Source organism: Idiotropiscis lumnitzeri, chromosome 10 (genome assembly GCF_059441095.1).
Source record: "Idiotropiscis lumnitzeri isolate Australia: NSW breed Sydney's pygmy pipehorse chromosome 10, RoL_Ilum_1.0, whole genome shotgun sequence".
NCBI lineage: Eukaryota > Metazoa > Chordata > Actinopteri > Syngnathiformes > Syngnathidae > Idiotropiscis > Idiotropiscis lumnitzeri.
The window spans coordinates 16,550,110-16,571,747 of NC_142400.1; the positions used below are offsets into that span (position 1 = coordinate 16,550,110).

At 40.2% G+C, this 21,638-nt stretch overlaps 2 protein-coding genes across 2 annotated transcripts; both read left to right on the top strand.

Moving 5' to 3' along the window:
• Positions 1-1,378: 1,378 nt before the first annotated feature.
• LOC148329522 (dynein regulatory complex protein 9-like) lies at positions 1,379-6,864 on the top strand. The gene is made up of 10 exons (XM_088307202.1): positions 1,379-1,546; positions 2,130-2,258; positions 2,371-2,399; positions 2,497-2,619; positions 3,665-3,749; positions 3,841-4,002; positions 5,368-5,442; positions 5,797-5,928; positions 6,022-6,111; positions 6,611-6,864. The coding sequence occupies exons 1-10, from the start codon at positions 1,541-1,543 to the stop codon at positions 6,722-6,724; spliced, it is 945 nt and encodes a 314-aa protein (XP_088163328.1). The 5' UTR covers positions 1,379-1,540; the 3' UTR covers positions 6,725-6,864.
• Positions 6,865-8,538: 1,674 nt separating this feature from the next.
• Positions 8,539-20,847, top strand: rnf144b (ring finger protein 144B). Its single transcript, XM_088307836.1, has 8 exons — positions 8,539-8,965; positions 12,640-12,859; positions 13,660-13,764; positions 14,511-14,571; positions 15,284-15,491; positions 17,029-17,161; positions 17,244-17,333; positions 19,386-20,847. The coding sequence occupies exons 2-8, from the start codon at positions 12,680-12,682 to the stop codon at positions 19,542-19,544; spliced, it is 936 nt and encodes a 311-aa protein (XP_088163962.1). The 5' UTR covers positions 8,539-8,965; positions 12,640-12,679; the 3' UTR covers positions 19,545-20,847.
• The last annotated feature ends 791 nt before the right edge of the window (positions 20,848-21,638 follow it).

Here is a 21,638-nt window from a genome sequence, read left to right on the forward strand (position 1 = left end):
CCACACGTCATGGTAGTCAGAGCAGCAACTTGACATAATTTGTCCATTCAATCTCATCGTACATGCATTGCTAATCCATCCATTATCTGTACCGCTTCTCTTCACAAGGGTCGCAGGGGGTGCTGGAGCCTATCACAGCTATCTTCGGGCAATAGGCGGGGGACACCCTGAACTGGTTGCCAGCCAATTGCAGGGCACACATAGACGAACAACCATCCGCGCTCACACTCACACCTAGGGGCAATTCAGAGGGTTCAATCTACCTGCCATGCATGTTTTTTGGAATTTGGGAGGAAACCGGAGTACCCGGAGGAAACCCACGCAGGCACGGGGAGAACATGCAAACTCCACACAGGATGGCCGGAGCCGGGATCGAACCCACGACCGCTGCTGTCTCTCACTGTGAGGCCATTGTGCTAACCAGTCATGACCAAAAAAAATTATCTGGACTCTCTACTTGTTCCCACTTCAACATTGGAAAATATCACGACAATCAGCTTCCCTATGGATCTTTTATGAGAGAATGAGCAATTTGCTTACAGTTTCTCTCATGCAAGAACTGTTTTCTTTGCTAAGTCTCCACAATATGAACACAATTTGTTCCGAGTGGTTATTCATATGTTGAATTGTTCATTGGTTGTTATAATGTAAATTAAATTTCAGTCTATATTGGTAAGCGTGAATCATTTTTTTCCCTCCAGGCGGTACGCAGTATGCAAAAATTGTGCAGCCTAAGCAGCCACACTCGGCTGATGGGTCGTTCCCCTTAATGGGACACTGGTCCATCCAAGTCCATCCATTTCAAAGACAGGCTGATTTGAGGGTGTGTGTGTGAGTGTGTGTGTGTGTGTGTGTGTGGTGGTGGGGGGGACAACTGTCCCCGCCCATAAATAAAGGAGGTCATTAAGATGCGCTGAATGTAGTCATAAAAATGCATTAAATCACTACTGTGCATTTCAGGGGGGTGGATTTTAGTGCTGTCATATTTTTTTTTACACAGACTTAACGCCAATGTTCAGCCCATCAGCGGTCACGTGAGATTTTTGGAAATACAAAGTAAATGATTCAATACATGCAGATAACCCTTTTGGAATTTTTGAATGGAGGAATGAACGAATCAATCCATAAATAAACGTGCTTACCAACAATATCAAAGAACACCGAGTCTCGCTGACTTATGTTTGTATTTGCGTTGTCGTACTCGTTGTTTTTGTTGTTATTTTGTGTGCGCGTGTCCTTACGCGTGTGTCCTTGTGTGTTTAATCGTGTCAATAAAGTTTACAATTTTAGTGCATGGCAATGGGGTTTTGATTAGGAGGCGCAGACAAATGTGTGTTTTACAGCCACACTTGCACTACCCACAAATATCGCTGTTCGTTTGTGTTTTCTACGCTTGATATATGTGACACTTTTGATTCGTTTAAATGTCTTTTGATTGGACAGTTCAGTCACGTGAGAGCTCGTTACCTTAGCAACGAAAAAACTGTCACCTACTGCGATTGACTATTGACGGGGCGTGAGAATTAAAACAGATCATGTTATGGAGGTAAGTGTTTGTTTCACCCTCCGTTCTTTTGTTTTGCAAGTTCACCTTGAATATAATGATTATGTTTAATTGATGATGTCTCTCGCAAGCTACACGACCAATGACGAGAACACCTTTTCCCCATTTTAACGACGTGCTTACGTAAAACACTGATCAATCTTTCATGTTTTGACATTTGTGTTTGTTTTGTGTTCAATTACGTATTGTCAAATGGTACAATTTTTTAATTCGTTTTTTTAACCATTCAAATTACAATCATATGCAAATGTAATATCTCTATTTCCTATACTTTTTCTTTGCTGATTGGCTCAACGAAATCACGTGGTTCCTTATACGGTAGGGTGCATTTCGTTCATTTTGAAGATCCACGGTTTACTACTACTACTAATATTAATAATAATGTTCTATCCTTGATGCTGTCATGGAATTTAAAAAAATAATAATAATAAATGAGTGCTTTGGTACTGCACTATTTAACTCAGTTCCTCTCATTAGCTGCCCTCCAGTGTCTCGAGTTGGAAATGTATCACATTCAACATGATTTGTCAGTGGTCCTTCTCACTCGCAGCTATATGTCCTGCAGATGTATTTGTCCCATATCCAGAGTCTCAGGCTTGCTGCAGTACTGGAGGAATGTTCAGACCAGCTGGACATTCTAGAGCATGCGCTGACCATCCAGATTCTCAAGGACCGCAACGCTGAAAAGTCACAGGTGACTCGAGTGAAGGAGTCCACAGTAGTCAGCTGTAAAAGTTGTGCAAGCACCCTTAATGATGTGATGATTGTGTTGTTGATTCTGTATTTTCTTGGGGTGTGTGCATTAGTCCAGGGTGAAAAAGGTGAAGCGAGATTGGTGAGTACTGACAATTTCTATGGCCATTCGGTAAATCGAATTGGATTTGACGTGGAGTCAACTTGTGAGACTTTCTGTGTTTGTCCTGTCTGTCCAGTCACTATATCTCGCAGCAGGTGTCCAAGTTACAGGCAGAGCTAGAGGAGAAACAGAGCTTCTCCTGTCTACTGCAGGTAGTGGATGGACAGGACCAGGAGAAAAATGCTGAGAGTAGCAAAAGGTTCATCAACACACCATCAAGTGAACAGCATACATCATAGATAACCATACGAGAAAAATATAACATCATATTAAATTATGGGAGGTGCAGTTGGTTAGTTTCTATCGTCGGCTTTGCATTTGCTTTCTTCCATGTACATATTCTATCAATTAGCTCAGATGTCCAAACTGTTTGCCGGTCAGTCACTGGCAACATCCAGCCATCCATCCATCCATTATCTGTACCGCTTCTCCACACGAGGGTTGCTGGAGCCTATTCCAGCTATCTTCAGGCAGTAGGCGAGGGAACCCAGGACCGCTGTCGGGCCACCGTGCCGCACTGGCAACATATAGAATTTTTTTTTTTACCCATATAGGAAAATTTAGAGTCTTTAAAATAACCATCGTCAATCATATTTTTGGGGAATCTGTCATTATTGAGGGTCCAAGCAGTGGCAGATTGCTCATCCTGTTCAGTCTCATGGTTACCCGCAGCCTATAGAGTAACTGATTTGCAGCAAGAGGCTAACTCACTGATGGTTAACAGGCCTCGACTTCATGCAGGCAGTGTCGCTTAAATTCGTACTCTGTGACAGGGTGAGTGTTCATGGTTGTCTGTCTCTATATTCCATGTGACCAGATCACCCGTCTTTTGCCTTAAGTCAGCACGGATCGGCTCCAGCTCACCACAACACTGAACCACAAATTGGAATTCAATTCAATTTGATTTATTTTGCTCCAAATCACAACAAAGGTTGTTTCAGGACACTTTACGCATGTAGCAGCTCACGGGTGAAGATCAACTGAACTCTATAAGATGTATCAAGGATGGATGGGTGGGCGGTTTCCAAATGTCGGCAATGATATGACAATTACAACAGAAACGTGCCTATGGCCCTGTGGATGAATGTTGTACTTTTTAATAAAGTTAGCAGCATACGCTGAGGAGCTCAAATCACTTATTTAAATTGGGTTCCTGGCTGTGCAGCCTAAAACCAAGAGAGCATTATGGACAATTACTGGTGAAATCAAATAATGATGTGTGTTGTGTGTTTTGTTGTTCCCAGAGAGGCAAAGAGGGAGATGGAGAGGAGAAGACGTACACTTCCAAATCAACAGGAGACGCTCCAACAGAAAGTTGATGAACTGAAGGTGACATGGCAAATCTCAATAATCATCGGTTCACACCTTTTGGAGGATTGAGTTCAAGGTGTGAATAAATGCTTTTCCAACCTCAACACAGGAACTGCAAACATTGCATGACGAGCTCAACGATCGACTGCACCGACTAATTGAATCAAATGCTGCAAGAAAGGAATTAGAGGATAGAAACACTGAGCAGAAGCTTCAAAAAACCCAAAATGAGATGAGGGAAGCGGAGAAGCGACTTGAAGACAAAATTGAGGTGAGTGCAGCAGTCCATTACGATCCTTAAAAGAGCCAGAGTGCTGCCTGAGCTTTTCACCCGACTTGCCATCCATCTATCTATCCATTTTCTGTCCAGCTCATCGTCACGGTTGTGGCTGAACCCTGAGCCAATCACACACACTTGGTCAGCCAATTCCAGAGTACATATAGACCACGGGTGTCAAGATCCAGTCCTGGAGGGCTGCTTTCCTGCATGTTTTCAATCTCTCCCGGCTGTAACCCACCTGATTCAAATGATCAGCTCTGAAGAAGCTTTATAAGTATCCTGCTCATTTGAATCAGGTGTGTTGCAGCCGGGAAAGATGGAAAACATGCGAGAACCATCTCTCCAGGACTGGAGTTTCACACCGCTGATATCGACAAACAACCATTCACACTAACATTCACACCCAAGGACAATTTAGTTTTATCTGTGAAATCCCGAGATTAATTCAAATTATTTTAACACAGTTAACTCAGTTTGATTTACTTCCAAAATAATTTGCATACTTTGCAAATATTGTACCATATTAGCTGTACATCTTTACCACATCATCTCAAAACAAAAGACCCTGCTCAAGTTACCAATGTGCCTTGCAAACCAACTCTACTGGAGTGTGTAGCCTGTGGGCAGTTTTGAGGAATTTTTCCAAGAAAAATGCCTGTAAGGAAGTCTTCGTTTAGATCATATTCAAGGATCAAAGAAAGCTATCTTTGAATTCAAATATACTTCATATTTGGTGATTTTACATTAAGTCCATATATCATTCAACTAAATATCTGTTACAAGCGTCCCCCCCAAAATAGTCGTTGTAAAATGGGATTAATCGCAATTCGCAATAATCGCATGCATGGTGGGTTACTTAAAAACTCTAAATTGACCCGAGGTGTGAATGCGAGTGTGTGAATAATTGTTTGTCTATTTGCAATTGGCTGGCGACCAGTTCAGGGTGTACCCACCTCTTGCCCAAAGTCAGCACACCTGTGTCCCGAGTCAGGACGAGAGACAATGGATGAATAATAATAATGAAGATAAAAACTGATGATGTGCAAAATACAGCCCAGTGTGATGCAATGAAACATTGTTATAAATGTAATAAAGATAACAAATCAATGGAAATGCTGGATTTTTGTTGACTTTGTACTATGGCAATCATCCAATCAGATCATCAATGTCATCCCCCATAAGGAAAGCCCTGAGTGCTTGCTACTGCTATGATATGCTGTGATGCACTGACCAGCTCTTAATTATTTATTTTGTAATTCACTTCAAAAATCCACTCACAAATAAATTGTAAGTTGTGTGTTAATATAATGCAAGATGCGAGAAATGTATTTCAAAGCATCTCTCTCACTCTTTCAGTTGCTGAAGGATCATTTGACACTGCAGGAGCGAGTTCATGAGGAATCAAAGATCTTTCTGAAAAAACAAAATGCGGTTGGTATTACAAAAAGCACTGAACAATTGTTATAATGCCAAAATGTTTGTTTAAAAAAAAAACTCCTGGGTGATGATCGACCAAACCAAACAAAAGAAGTCATTTCGGTTTGTGTAGTTGTTTCTCAGGAAACGGCAAATAATAATACAATTGCATTAAAGCAAGGGTGTCCAGGTTCGGCCCTCGAGGATGCTATTTTAATTTTTAAAATTAAATCCTCTAAAAGTCCTCATCTAACATGTTCTCAGAAATGCAAGAGTAAAGAAATTACCTTTTTTTTTCTTCAAAAGTGTCCGTTTTGTTATGGATCCTGTTTTTCAATCCAAACTCATCATGTTCCTCTCACCGAGCAGGAGTTACAAGAGCAGCTGCGACAATGGCAGCAGTGCACCGAGCAGAACATGCAAGAAAAGGAGCAACATCTCACACGCACTCGCCACAGAAGAACAACAAACTTGGAAAAGTTGACAACAATGCAGAAGAAGGTGAACATCTACCAGCGGCCCCAATACAATTCGAAGTGAGAATGTACATTAGCATGTGTGGGTGTTTTTTGTTGTTGTTTTGGTTTGTTTTAGTACAGCGAAATGGAGCAGGTGGTGAAGGAGGAAAGGGAGGAGGAGGAGAGACTGCGCCAGCTGGAGCTTAAGAATAAAGCTGCTCTCAAGGTAATCATTTTTTATTCATTTGCTTGTGCGAGTTGCCACCCACACGTGTCAAGTGGTCGACGCGGATTGGGCCGTTGTGTTGTTGCTTGTATGCTAGCCGGGAACGAATTGAGACATCTCAACATTTCTTGGAGGCGTCATGGAGATGCTGTTGGTACTTTATGTGGAGCTATAGCACCCCCTAGCGCCCAACCATCACTTGTGAGCAACAATGAGAATCAGATGAGAGCACAAGCAAGCCATTATTTAAAAAAATTTATATATAAAACATACTGCCCCATGGTTTGCTACGACACAGTATCGCACTATGTTATGTTCCTCTATTTGAATTGGTTGGGTACATTTTACATTCAGTTTTTGTAACTGAGTAGCATTTCCCATTTTCTTGCTTGCATACAACAGTGTGAAAACACAAACCACACATGTTTACGGTTCCAAACTGTAGACTTTGTGGGAATGTAACGTGGTGAGTTGACCCCGTGACGTTTGACCTTCATAGTTGCAGTCTTGGTGGCGAGGCTGCATGGTCCGCAAAGGCTTCGGCATTTATCGGAAAGTTGAACCCAAGAAAAGCAAGAAGAAAAAGGAAGGAAAGAAGAAGAAGAAGAAATGAGTTTTATTCATGTACACGCTCTCTTATGTCCTTATTTACCTTACAATGAGTACCTCATGCCCATTCACACTTCGGGTTGTTGAACTTTTAACAAGTGGGTAAAAAAAAAAGTGCTGTATTTGAATTTGTGTATTGCATCATGAACCCGAATGTAATTTTTGAATAAACTACTTTTGGGCATTTTTATCCAGATTTGCTTCAAATTTCAATGTTTTTTGTTCAAACGTTTACTGAAGGCAAAGAAATCCGTGTTCTTTTTTCTTTTTTTTTCAGTTTGCAGGTGTCTTGATAACATGTCTGTACCCCAAAGATCATACATACATTTGACACCCCATCTTCTGCCTGGTTTGAGGCCTGAATCCCACCCCCTTTACTACTCAGCTTTTGGCACACACAGTGAACACGTCACAAAACACATGCAGTATATCCCAACATAACGACATTGAACCGGCTGTCAGAAGTTTTTTCTTTTTTTACCAGAAATGCTGAGTGTAAATGCGGGGACTTTTACCTTACAGTGGGACAACATTTTAAAAACTCACAGTCACAAATAAGCAGTGAGAACAAATAGTTACTTGGTTATTTGTACAGCTTTATGACCTGCAGCCTACAGGTGATTGCAGTTACTACACTTTCTGATTGGGGCCCCCACCCAACGTGACAGGGGTGTTATTAAAATATTTTTAAGATGATAACTATACTTGGTTGAATGAATACAATACCACCAATGTTTTCACAGATTTTATTCTATGGCTAGATGCATTACCATCTTGAATATTGATTTCAGCATCGCCAACTATCCTTTCAATTGATGCGATAAGAAAAGTGACCAAAATGTCAACGTAAACCTGACTGAAGATGTAATGACAGCCATCTCTCCAGCGCCTTTAGCTGACACTCAGCATCATGTCGCCAATGACTTCAAATTTGACTTCATCATTACCTTGGCCAATGCAGAGTTGACATTCACGCAGTCATTCAAAGTCTACAATTGCTTTTCCTGAGCCCATTGTAATATTTGTTTGTTTTCTGTTTAGGTGTTAATGATGGCTTTCATTTAGCTTTTGTGTATGTGAATCTCTTTTCCTTCAAGCAATTTATTACAGTTTGGTCACAGACGTCGACTCCAGTTTCCTCCCAATTTGTTATTCTGTTTTCAAAACTCATTGCGTTAAGTTTACAGTCTTGGTGCTTTGATGTCTTCATTGGTCTACCAATGTGCTTGCCTTTAACAACTTTTTCATGTTGTTTTTACCCGGACCAGGTTTTAGACACAGCAGACAGAGAACAACCAATATCTTCAGTAACAAAAACAACTACTTGTTAATGACAACCACATTTTTTCTTGGTTTCCTTTAGTGTTAATCAAAGCCAGAAAGTTGCTCTTTGAAATGACTTCAGTTTTGTGTCATGTCTGTGTCATCTGCTTTATTTTTCTGCAAAATCAAACCACTGAATGGTCATCCTCTGAGACAGGTCATTCCATATTTTTCCAGGGCTTGTGCCAGTAGTCTGTAAAGGGTGTTCTGGTGTAAACTGCAGCTAAAGTTTGGATGACAATTATTCAAAATTTTAATGCACCTATTAGCTATGTGGAAGACTGATGGCAAGAGACTGAACGTTTTTCTCTTCTTCCATGTCACCTTCGGGCTCGGTACTCCTTCCAATCAGTGTCTTCATTGGTTCAAGGTTTCAAAACTAGGAATGGTCATGAGTGTACTGTCACTTTAATCCGTAAAGAAAAGAATCATGTAATCGAATTTTTGTGCTGACAACTGGACAGCCTCCCTCTCTAGACGCCGCCATCTTGGACAACTAGTCGGAAGTTAGCTACAAATACTCCGCGCGCATACACGCACACGCGCGCGCACACACGAGCGCGCACGAACACGCAAAAACTGCAAAGTACGCTGCATCCGTGGGCTGCAACGCTGACGAGACGAAGGGCGGCGTTCGAAAGTGTTTTCTCTTTCGTGTTTGAACTGTCGGCAACAAAAAAAATGTTGAAAGAATTGGGAAGGGCACGACTTCCTGCTACCGCAGACGAAATATTGGGACGAGTGAAACAAATCATAGCGTCATACGAGAAGCAACTTAATTTGTCAAGCGAAGAGGAGGAGTGGAGACCTGGGCGCACACGTGTGTCAGTGCCAGTGTGGAAGAAGCACTGCGACTGCAACTGCGACTGTGACTGTGGATCGTGACCCACGCAGCTCCTTCACCGCGTTGTCCACTCGCAAGGTAAGCGGCTGTGCTCATCGCTTCGCACCGAAGCGGAGTATTAATTCGGGCACTGCGTCAGTTTTTCAACATTGATGCAAATGCAAACTTAAAGGAGATATTTCAGATTTGTTTTTATGGAAAGATACAAAGCTAAGACAAATTATCTTAATTCAGAATTTTACTTCTTAGGTTATTGAAAAATACAAATGCTGTGGCTGGGCACCTGTGTGCAATAGGATTTGATTGCGTTTTCATTTTCGATTTGAGAACATTTTTGCTTAGCCATAGTGAGTGGGGGCTGCCTTGCAAATGATAATGCACTCTCCTAGCTGCCTTCTTGTAGCAAACTGCTGCTGTGTGTTGAAAGTAGAAGCAGATCTGTTTCTTGGAATGCCACCAAGGCGACTGCATGGCCAACTCCACACCTATTTACTGTAAACCGGCGTCGTTACTAAGGAACTCCATAACAAGATAATCAAGTTTGAGAATTAACAAGGGTGTTAGTGATTTTCATGTGATATGTGAAATTTTAATTTATCTCACTGCCTCAAGGAGAAATTCAAAGTAAAATTTTCCGTATAGTTTTGTTGTATTCCACGCAGAAAAGCAGATCACACACATGCATGGGCATGCAAGGATACATTTCAGTGATAGGAGCGCTGCACCACCTCATCGGTTGGAGTGTGTGCGTGTGTGACTCCATAAGAGTGTTTTCTTGATATAACATCAATGGAAAAAAATCATGTAGTAGAATATACAATAGACCTTACACCGGAAAGAGTTTGGCTGCCTGTTTTTTTCATTTAATTGAGTGGCGGTCTAGTGGTTCGCAAACCTACCCCACAGTTGGGAGATATGGGGTCCGAGTTTGCATGAGCTCTCTGCGCTTGTGTGAATTTTCTCTGGTGGGTGCACTTCCTCCCACATTCCCCAAAACGCATGATAGGCTAAGGTAAAGGCTGCGTAAGAGTGAATCTGAGTGTAAATTGCAGATGGCTGCCATAGAAATGACCATTAGGACTGCAGCTAAAGATTATTTAAATAATCTAATAAAATGGGATGAATATTGCTTCCAATTAATGGATTAATCTGAATCATCAATATAAGGAAGTCTCAGGAATTCTAAGAAATTTGAAAATTTTAGGTTAAACAAGGTCTCCAAATTACTACTTGTTTATTAAATAGTTGTTGATTATTTGATAATCAATCTGTTGCAGAAATTGTTGTCCCTCTAAATGACTAGAGAGGCTTGCCAACAAATTGTTTCATCTTCTCTCACCGTAGAGTTTTACTTTATTTTAGTTTCATTTTGTTGTATTTCTTATTGACTTAAATTGATATTTTGTGAACTAAATGAGTTATTGCACTGTGGGACAATTTGTTAGAAAGTATACAACTTGTTAGTCAAGCGTCACCAAATGAATTGCATTCAGTCTACATTATACATTATACCATTATAAGGTGTACAGGCAAAATCTTTTTGTGTAAGAAAAAGTTAATATCCATATTTATTTTCTGCAATGATTGTCAGCTTTAAGTGAGCCAGCGCATACCCCATCTGGCTTTGGGTGAGGGGTGGGTTACACCCTGGACTGGTCAGCACTTAATCGCAGAGCGCATATAGGCCACCATTTTCCACTTACTTTACACGTACGGACAGTTCAGAGTTTTCATTTAAGCCAACATGCAATTTTTCTGAACGTGGGAACAATTCGGTGGACCCACTGAATCCCACTTAAGCAATGCAAACTACACAGGAAGGCTTTAGGTTTGAACCACAAGTTCCACTATTTCACAGTACTCAGAATTTGGTTTTAAGTGTGACAGTTTCCATGTTGTATTGCATAGAAAGTTTATTTTCTAAGCATATGCATTTCATTAATACCAAATCTTATGAATGAAGATGCAATAATAAATTTCACTGTAATTTTAGACAATCTGTAATTATAAATTCATGTGAAGTTATTGTTCTCAGTCTAAAAAGTTCATTATTTCAGTACCTGACAGTGATTTTTTTTTTCACATCTTTGGTTCCACTTAAATGCAACTATTCAAAATGGTGAGGTTAAAAATGCCAAACTGAAAAGTGAAAGTGGTTGTTAACAAACCAGTTTCTCCTTTCTGGTTCATCTTGTTATTTTCCATTCAACGCAGCTGTGTGAGTATGCTGATGAGGATGAAAATGCCACCATGCTTTGCTTCACCAGCTGCAAAGATCTATGCCAGCACTGATCCATAACAGATAATAAAAGATCACCTACTTAATATGTAGGTCACCGTTGCTCGAAAGTTCCATGCCAATTTCAACAGCTTGATTTAACAGGGAACATTGTGTGAATAAAATGTGATTGGAAGTGTTGTTCTGCCAGGCTTCAGGATTTGACTCTGCAGTTTCCTAGGTTACGCTATACCGTGTCCATTGTTGCCAAAAGATAATAAAAGCATGATTTCTCCACTTATAGCATCGGCCTACACCCTCAATAAACAAAAATCAAACATTTTCGAATGGGAATTTTTCTCATCAGATGACACATATGCATTAATTGTTTAAAAAAATGCCGTATTTAAAATTTACTTAAAATAATGAATTGACGGAACATAGCTCAGTGGTTGTCTCCCAACCAGATGTTAACAAGTAACTCTGTAACCCTGTGACCATGATGAAGTATTCTTGAGCAAGATAATGGAACTGAACCCCAAGTTGCTCATGCTGTGTCACCATGCACCGTTTCCATATTTTAATGTGTACACCGTATGTCCAATGCAAAGAAGCCAAAATAATTTGTGCATCATTTTAAACTGTTAATGTTGTTTTCGTCTTTAGACTGGGTTCTTCGATGACAATTAGCACAGCAGTGTGATGTGATCACATGTTTCAATGAAAGCTCTTGGTATCTTTTTCTCATTGCTGCTTTCTTATTTTTTTTCTGAAAGTTGCAGAGTGCGCTTTTGGACTTTTTTTTTTTTTTATAAGAGGCTCAGTTTTTGGTGCTGGTAGTTTGTGCAGCACGTAGTGCTCTCTAGTTTCACACAGTTGCTTTAGGACGAAAACTAATAAACATCTCTAAAATTAAGATTTTATATAGCATGCGTACATTTATTTATATATTTATATAATAATAATAATAATAATATAAATATAAAATAATACTAATAATGTAATAGATAATATTTATGAAATAAGGGTTAGGCTCAGCAACAGGTGGACTTTTTTTTCCTGAAATGCCATGCTATAAAATTAACATATGTTACAATCCATACCGTGCAAGTTTTTATAGGTCAAACCTTAAAACCCCAAATTAAAATATCAAACACTTGTGCTGGAAAAAATGTGCTAGAAAAAAAATTCAATTTTTTTTTTCATTATCAAAAATATGTTTAGTTAAACCGAAAGCTGCCTCTAAATTAAAATGAGCTGTTTTTCTGATGTCGCAGCCTGGTTGGGACATGGTGGCCACCCCGCAATTATTGAGAACTTCATCCATCTCCACCTTTTAAAGAAGCTCAACATTAATCAGTGAATAAAACTTTTTGGAAATTGACCTCAAAATATTTTAAGCCCACTCCCAATGTATCTCCTCGTGAGATTGGTTCTGTCTACAGGATGGCCAAAATAGGTTTATTATAAATTTGACACCTACAGAAGAAACTAATTGTGTGCTGTTTTCTGTAAACCTCTCAACACAATCTAGGCTACTCCCTCCCCACCTCCACCACCGACCTCATTCCAGCATGACTGGCGCAAGTTCCAAACTGAGCAGGGGGACTGAGGATTCGGAACCAGGACCGTCTACCTCCAGCAACGGAGACCATCAGTCCAGTCGTGATGTTTTCTGCAAGCTATGCCTCTGTCAGCATCCGCCTGCACTCACCAAGACCCTGGACAGCTGTGCATGCAACTTCTGTGCAACTGTAAGTACAACTGAAAATTTTTTGTGTCTACTAATACTTTAGCTCTATGTGGTTTTCATTTTGTTTGCATTTAGGACCATACCAGAAACATAAGGTATTGCTGTTGTTTTGGACAGTGGTCACTCCAGACAAAGAATTGTGTCGCCATGCTATGTTTAGATGGATGCAAGTGTGTGGCCTCTACTCACGCTGTTGTCACAACACACTAGAGAATATGACATTGTCTCTCTCAAAGTCAGAAGCTCAGCCCGCTTATGATCTCTGATAAACAGGGTCAACATTCACCTAATTGAGGTACAAAGGTATACTTCTAAAATGTTTCCTGTCTGGAACACACAAGAAAGTCTCTTCTATAACAAGTCTGAACAAGGATTGTTGTCTCCGTCAAGAGAAACAATTAGACTTGATGCTGACTATATTTTTCACAGCTTAGTTTGGTGAACATTACAGTATGTTTTTTATTTATTTTTTTTAAATAAAAAAAAAATAAATTAATAAGGCAGATGATTACATCTCGAATGTTACCAAATAACAGACATTTTGTCACATTTTTATTGTATGTTCCTCAAATCAGTCTGGATTGTGCAACGCAACTCTTACACAGTCCCAACAAACTTCCCAATTTCATGCTTGAACAACATCACTTCTGAATGATTTTTTTGCAGACGTTTTTAAATGTTCTATGCTTACTCACTTTGTCTTTATCTGAACATGCATGCACAATGTACCATTTGAGGAAAGGTGTCTTGTTCTATGAAATACAAACGATTAAAGCTGCCATGATCTTTCTTTCCCTCCAGTGTCTGCAGCAATATGTTCAGCTGACTATCAAGGAGGGCGGGGGGGCACCCATCACCTGTCCAGATATGGCCTGCAGAAACACTGGGGTGCTACTTGACTCTGAGGTATGCCTTGACAACCAAAATAAGGGAAACTAAAATGAAGTTGATGTAGAGAAGAAAGCCAAAATATGTTTAAACCAGGGGTGGGCAAGCTTTTTAATTGGCGGGCCACAATGGGTTTTAAAATTTGACGCAGGGGCCGGACCAGGAACAGATGGATAGAGTGTTTTGGTAACCTCACCTCATCGGAAAAAAAAATACATTTCATTTTAAATGAAAGTGAACAAAAGCATTACAACAATATACACGTCTTTGAAAAACCACAGTATTTAGAAAATAAAACATTAACAAGGTTTATTCATTTAATTTTTTTCAAGTTTGGCGGGCCGGATTAAAACGTTTCATGGGCCGCATGTAGCCCCTGGCCGTAGTTTGCCCACACCTTGTTTAAACAGTTTACTTTTTTAAATGCTTTTGAACTTGCAAAAAAAGTCTTTCTACTTTTAAGTACAGTTTACATTTAATTATGATTAACAGTGAAGTGCTGTGGTTGACCAGCAGAGGCATGGTCAAATCGAAAGAAACCAAACAAATGCAGTATATGACCTACATGCACTGATTCTTTTCAAATGGTGTCCACTGGATTACTTAGGGTTAATGTTAACCAGTTAAGTTGTGCATGGGATTGATCTTTTTATTTAAAGATGAGGTGTTCATTACATATACAACATAAAACTTCAATCTGAAAGGATAATAAATGCATTGCACATTTTCAAATATAAACTAGGTTATTCTGTCTGTGTTTCCAGATAGCCGAATTGGCCTCTGCCGACCAGACTAAGCTGTATGAGCGTTTGAAGTTTGAGAGAGGTGGGTATTGTGTTGTTGTGTAAGTGTGCTGACGTCTGGCGACCGGCACGGGGCCATTTGAGGTCGGACATTAGCTGAGCCTCATATTCATGCTGTTGATGTTTTGCTAGGGTGGCCTGCAACTGACACCGCCCTCATCTTTTCCCCAGTCTCCTAGAGCTCGCCTAGTGCAAATACTTGCGTTTGCTCAAACTACATTGACCTAAGTGTAATCGCATATCATGACGTGTCATTGGGGGGGAAATGCATCTGCCACTGCTGGTAGAGGTTGAAAAAAAACTGAAAACCTTTTGTGAGTTTTCATACAGTTACTGGCCACAATTACCTGCACAGTCTAATGATATTCAATGCAAAGAACTGTGTAAAACATTTAACAACAGTGTTGTGTTGAATGACACTGTTAGATAACCCCAAATTTAGTATATTAGAGCTTATCCAAATTAGGGTGGAAAATGAGCTGGAGACAATACCAGCTGATTATGGATGGGGGTGGAGCACACACTGGATTGGTTGCCAGCCAATCATGTTTTCACTTCTATTTAAAAAAAAAAGTCGTTTATCATGGTATTTATCATTGTGGTTGTTTTTGATTTGATATCAGAGTATGTCAACAAATGACCCTTGTGATTAAAGGTACCATGCAAGTGTACATGTAACATAAGATTAGAAATTCTAATTGTATGCATACTCGTATGTAATGTGCTCTCCACAGGCGTGAAGCTGGATCCTCGTAAAACTTGGTGTCCGGTGCTCGAATGCCAGGCCGTGTGTGACGTGCCTCTGACCTCTGAAGGCCAGCCCTCCGCTGTGCCATGCACCTCATGTCACACCCTCTTCTGCTCCGGCTGCAGAGAACCCTGGCAGGGGAGCCACACCTGCCCCGAGCACCTACCCATGATGTCACACGCTGATGAAAGCAGGTCAGTCAGACAGGCGCAGAATCTGAAGCTCTTGTGTATGGAAGAAACAATGCACCTGTGCAAGATGAGTGAGGACTACGCAACAAAACACTTGTATGAGTTGCAAAACTTTGCTGTGTTCACTACAGACGATTCCAACAGTTTGTGCATCTTTTTTTTTATCCACATAGAAACACTCACTGGTCCTGAACAAATAGATACTTTATACAACACAAATGTGGCCGTTTAGCTTCCAACGATTGTTTTTAATAAGAGTGTTTGTTTGAAGTCTGGGGCCCATGGAAATCACTCCATTTTGATTTTTCTCCCTGAATAAATGTTTCCTCTGTTTTCATTTGCTGCTTATTTTGTGCGTTAAAAAATTGCTCTATCGTGTTTAGATCAGGTGACTGATGTCGATGATTGCTGCAAATACTACCACAACACACAAACAAAAAACAACTAGCGTATGTAACCCAAAAGATGTCATTCTTGTTTTGACACACAGTCTCTATTGTACACAAACAGTTTCCGTTATAATACCTGTTACTAGATAACGTATTTGTTTGTAAATGCTTGTGTACCCTTTTCACCACTTTTGAGACTTGTCAGCAGTGTTGAGAAAGTTCATTTTCTACGCAAATTAATTCAAAGTTCTGTTTGCAAAATTTAAAAGAAACTTGTTCACTTCGTAGTTCTTTTTTAACAATTCTTTGCTGTGAGGCGTTACACTGAAAGTACTTTACTTTCTTAATTTCCTCATTGTTGCCACCTAGTCAGTCCAAATAAGTAGACAGCTGCAACTTTCACCCTGCAATCTCTTGAGGAAACACTTGTGGTTTGAATGCCCCTTTTTTTTTTTTTTTTTTTTTTTAAATGAGGAATTGAAAACAAAAACAGGACCGTAATCTTAAATGTGCAAGCACAGATAAAATCCAAGGTAGGAACCAGATCAAGGTAGGAAATAAACTTTTACACACACACTTTAACTAAAGCCCCTTCTCGTCTTTGGGCAACCATAAAATGACGACGACCTACAACTGGCCCCCTCACTGCCTAACTGGGACTGCCATACACAAACCTACCTTACTAATTGTCTCCAACCAATTATAGAGTATTGTGAACTGAGTGTTGGAGAAAAGAGAAGGGAACCAGGTCAAATGTCTTGCTTTGGTGCGGCCCAATGAACCAAAATTAGAAGTGTGACGTGTCTAAAGCTGTAAATTGTATTCAATATGATTTGCCTTGCCCCAGTTCTGTGACTGACAGGTCATCAGTCAAGGGGTGTGCAGACTTTGCCTATGCCGCAAGCTCAGGGCCCTCGACAGTAGCTGTGTCCTTTATTGCGTGCTTAAAATATCTGTCATACCTCCGACCCCCAAAATAAATAACTTACATGAGCACTGACCTGACACTGTGCCACGAGATAAAGGTGTCACAATTCACATAGCCACGAGACCTCCATGAATTGTGACTCGAAACTCTTCCCCCATTCACACCGTAGTGTTTTGACATCGCTTGTCTTTCTTTCTAACCACATCTGTGGTCACCGCTGCAGCAGCGACTCTGAGTTGCCCATCAAACAGTGTCCCATGTGTGGCATCTACATTGAGCGGAACCAGGGCTGTGCACAGATGCTGTGCAAGAGCTGCAAACACACCTTCTGTTGGTATTGTCTGCAGAACCTGGATGTGAGTCTTGTTTAAAAAAACAAAAAAAAACAGCACATTTCAAATACTTTCTTGTCTCAACATGTGTGTTTTGTTATTGCAGAGTGACATTTTCCTCAGGCATTACGATAAAGGGCCTTGCAGAAACAAACTTGGTCACTCCAGAGCTTCTGTTATGTGGAACCGAACGCAGGTAAGCAACACGGACAAATAGAATTGTCATTCAGGAATCCATGTTCAAACAAAGGCTGGCTGGGCAGAAAAAGAGCAAATATTGAAAGCAAAATTGAAAAGCCTGCACATGGCACAACCAGAGTGTCTGCTCCTTTAATACATAGTTCACTGACACTCTTTCCACGGGTAATAAGAGAGCACGCAAGTTTCCACCCAATAAACAACAAACAGGAAAACTTGATCCGAGTAGATGCCGCCTGGGAGGAATGCAGGACCTGACACGAAACACTGCAAACTCAGTCCTGGCACACTTTATTGAGATGATGCGAATGTTGCTGGTGTTCTTTAATTTTCAAAAACCGTGTGTGTCGCATGCTGTTTCAGATTTGTTGTATGTACTGCATTAGCCCTTCATCAGACATGAATCTGAAATAATCCCACAAATCCCAAATTGTTGCCCTCAATGAATTTTGCGGAGAACTTTACTACCCATACGAACTGAAGATTTACTGCAGTTTTGAGAGTTCCTTCAAATATTATACACAAGCTATGCATTGATGCCAAGCGTACAGTTCCGGCCCATTTTCCAATGCCAGGAAATTCCCAGGGCAGAGTTTGCAATGTTGCACAAGTACAGCAGTGCACTTCATCAGCTCGTGATTGGGTTACTTCATTGCCAAACTGGTTTTACAAGCCGCAAATCTATTTGGGGGATGCTCACTGTCGTCGACGATTACATGCTTGTCCACCCTTGTTCATCATGTGAGCTACTTATCAAATGACCAAGTCCAAATGATCTTCCTACTTTAGTTATATAAAATATATATTTCATAATTTCTACGACATATGGATGAACGCATGCACCCAACTCAAACAGGTTGCCGTTTTTGACTTCCTATAAAGGCGTCTTTTTTTTTTTTTTTTTTAATCAACATTCACTGCAGTTGACTAGCTGCTCCAGCAATAGCATACAACTGTGAGGGCTGTTGACATATTTTTTTTTTTCCATAATCACAACAGTGCATCACCATGACTTCAATCAGGAATGTTTTTCTCTTGCCTTGTAGGGGCTGCATTTTGCTTTTCTTTTTGCCAAGTGCCGTTTTCCAATAACGGATTACGGTGGATTTTCTACTTATTCTGTTATTGTGGTTCTTGCATAAAATCTGTTTGGCACTACATTCAACATTCTTAAAACAGTCATGAGGAGAAATAGCCAATGCCAATAATATGTTGTTTATTTAAATGTTGTCAGATTCAAGTCTCATGTCAAAGTAACTGTTTCTTTCGCATATAGTATGACTGATTAATATGGAGTCGCGACACAACAAGGCGCTTATGAAATAAGCACGCAACACAGTTTGTTTCAGCTGAGAACAAAAAAAAAAAGGACATGCAGGGCCGTCCATTTCCTGGTCGCTTGAAATTAGAACTACTCACAGATTGTGTTACTGGTTTTGAGGGAAACTTGTGCAGCCATTCAAAGCTGTTTTGAAACCAGTGTTTATACTGCACACTCTTGATAGGCAGTATGAATTCCCATAATTTCCCAAAAAGCCATTCCAGCCTTGTACAAGCATATGAAAGAGGACATTCTGAAGGCGATACAAGACATCTTATTATGTGAATATTTAAGGGCAATATTTGTAAATAAAAAATTGTAAAAAAAAATATTTATTGTTCTACATTTCTGTATAAATAAGCAATATTCTATATAATTAAAGTTTAATTTCTCTTGCTAAGGATGTACTTGAATTATATGGTCTAATGGGGAAAAAACATTGATACTATTGTTAATTGGGAAAATACATTTTAAAAAATGTTTTCATGACAGGCCTAACAATGACAATAAATAATCAGATAAGTCATCATTATGCCACTCAATTAAATGTGGAGACTCTCACGTTGTGCTGTGAATTCCATCACATTTGTTTTATCATTGTAGTCGACTATCCATATTGGAATGAGCAGTGTTTCAGAACAGTAATGTAGTGATTTATTATTATGATGATTATTATTATTATTATTATTAGTTTGTTAGTCTGACCACTATTCCTACATTACCCTTCAGGTGGCAGGAATCTTGGTTGGGGTAAGCATTGTGATGCTGGTTACCTCTCCACTCCTCTTGCTGGCCTCCCCGTGCATCCTGTGTTGCCTCTGCAAGCCCTGCAAAGTGAAGAAGAAGAAGAGAAAGAAGGACTTGAGTCCACCAGACTCCTCCACATAGCAGCGTTCCGTGTTGGGCCTTGCGACACGCTCAAGCAGCTTGGCGATCATGGACTCCACTCGATGGGATGTGCTGTCTGGTGCAAAACCGAATGTGTGCTTTGACGGTGACAGTGATGACGTCCATCAGTACACGTAATCAGCACCTGAGAAGATTCAGTGGGAATATTATCTACTGTACCAAATCACCTCTGACTCATGAGCGTTATGCCAGAAGAGAGGCAATAAATAGAAATCACTGGATCTTGCACTCATGCACCTCAACCTCTTTTTACTGGGTGTGCAAAGTGTCATATTGCCGAATGAGAGGTGCTCAAGTGCCTCACTCTGTACTGTCCCTGGTGCTGGGTTGCGTTTGTTTAGCCTTCTTCTCATCGCTTGCACAACACTTAGAATGTAAATGTGACGTTTGTCAGTGAGTAATGTCAAGAGGAAGACTTTGCTGTGTGCACCTTATTCTGTAGGGAAACAAGATAGGGCTTCAATAGTGCACAAAAAATGTGACCCACTGAAAATGTGTTTTTTGTTTCTGTGGTGCCTGTGCTCCAGACTGAACCAAAGACTGCCAAGTAGCAGTCACCAACCTTTTTTTTTTTTTTTTTGTAACATTGACTGATTTTGCGTGAAGTAGTATTTTCACGGAATGGCGTAGAAGAAAATAAAAACCAATTACAATTACTCAAAGACAACTCACACTGAATGTTGTCGTAATAAGTGTGAAGCAGGGAGACAATGACGTGTGTTATAGTTCTTATTGTAAAGTCAGCTCAGTAATTTTGTTTTGATGGCCGTCATAGCAAAAAAATCACACTTTACAAAGATAAGATGCAGAGAAGCTAGGAATTCAGTGCTTTTTAGGAGCAGACTCTGGATATTCTGCCATGATTTTAATCTAGGATTGTCTTTAATGCCGGGTGCTTGGTCTTCATGTGCCAGAGTGATTTTGAAGGCTTCCTAGTTCATTTGCAAGCCTTTTGCCACAGATTACGCAGAGCGGGTTTTGTGCGTGAGAATCGCCTTTAGCAAGTCAACCATAAAGCTGAAGAGGGAGGGATGTTAGTGAATGCGTGTTCCAATATAGGAAGTCATAGGCTATTCTTTGTATGACTCATTGTTGAGCTTTTTTCCCTTTCTCAAGAATTTCTACAAAGATATTTTTTTTTAAACTCATTTACCCTATCTTGTGGGATTACTTTCTTTTTATCTACCATATCAAGTGACCAAGACAAGCCGTTTGACTTGTGTAGAGGCACAGATGTATGCTTGATTTTCAAAATAAAACTTAATAAAGATTCTGATGATCAAAAAAATATGGCTACACTCTGTGCTGGTGGTTGGGTACCACTCCTTTATAGAACAATTCGTATTTGTTGTACGATTATCGTAAGTCAATATTTTTTTGTTTATTTCTTTATCACACATTTTCTAAAAAAAATAAATGACGGCACTACATTGAATGTTTATGTTAGTATTATGCTTATACTGGCAACATCATTGTCCCGTGACTCCTGCTTCTCGGGGTGGTTGTTGATATGAAAAAGACTATTAGGGCTGTCAGGTTTTTTTCATGATGGATAACATTGTAAAGGTCATGTCATCATCCACACCGCTTATCCCGTACGGGGTCGCAGGAGGCTGCTGGAACCTATCCCAGCTGACTACGGGCGAGAGGCACACTACACCCTGAACTGGTCGCCAGCCAGTCACAGGGCAGACATAGACGCTGTCACTGAGTGGGAACCGAACCCACGCTGCCCACACACAAGTCAGGCGAATGTACCACTATGCCATCGGCGACCATTGCAAAGGTGATTATGGAAAAAATAAACTGACATGAATAATCTGTAGGTCTGAATTCAGTGATGCGAAGCAGTGATCATCATGAAGGACTAACGTGATATCGTGTTCAGTTAGCAGTTTCAGGTTGGTAAATTCCATGCAGAGTGGGACTACCCAATTGTGGCACCACTGGCATTGCCAATTTGTGTTTATTTGGAAAAAATCTAAACTTCGCCGTTTTATCATAGTCTTTAATGAAAAACGGATAAACCAATTCAAAATATAAAATGTATATATATTTTAAAAATAGTTTATA

Excerpts from the sequence above, each read along its gene's own strand:
- LOC148329522 (XM_088307202.1), top strand. Across the intron at positions 5,443-5,796 it reads TTCTGAAAAAACAAAATGCG|GAGTTACAAGAGCAGCTGCG; the intron begins GTTGGTATTACA and ends CTCACCGAGCAG. Across the intron at positions 5,929-6,021 it reads TGACAACAATGCAGAAGAAG|TACAGCGAAATGGAGCAGGT; the intron begins GTGAACATCTAC and ends GGTTTGTTTTAG.
- rnf144b (XM_088307836.1), top strand. The coding sequence starts at position 12,680 with ATGACTGGCGCAAGTTCCAAACTGAGCAGGGGGACTGAGGATTCGGAA. Across the intron at positions 13,765-14,510 it reads GGGTGCTACTTGACTCTGAG|ATAGCCGAATTGGCCTCTGC; the intron begins GTATGCCTTGAC and ends CTGTGTTTCCAG. Across the intron at positions 15,492-17,028 it reads TCACACGCTGATGAAAGCAG|CAGCGACTCTGAGTTGCCCA; the intron begins GTCAGTCAGACA and ends TCACCGCTGCAG.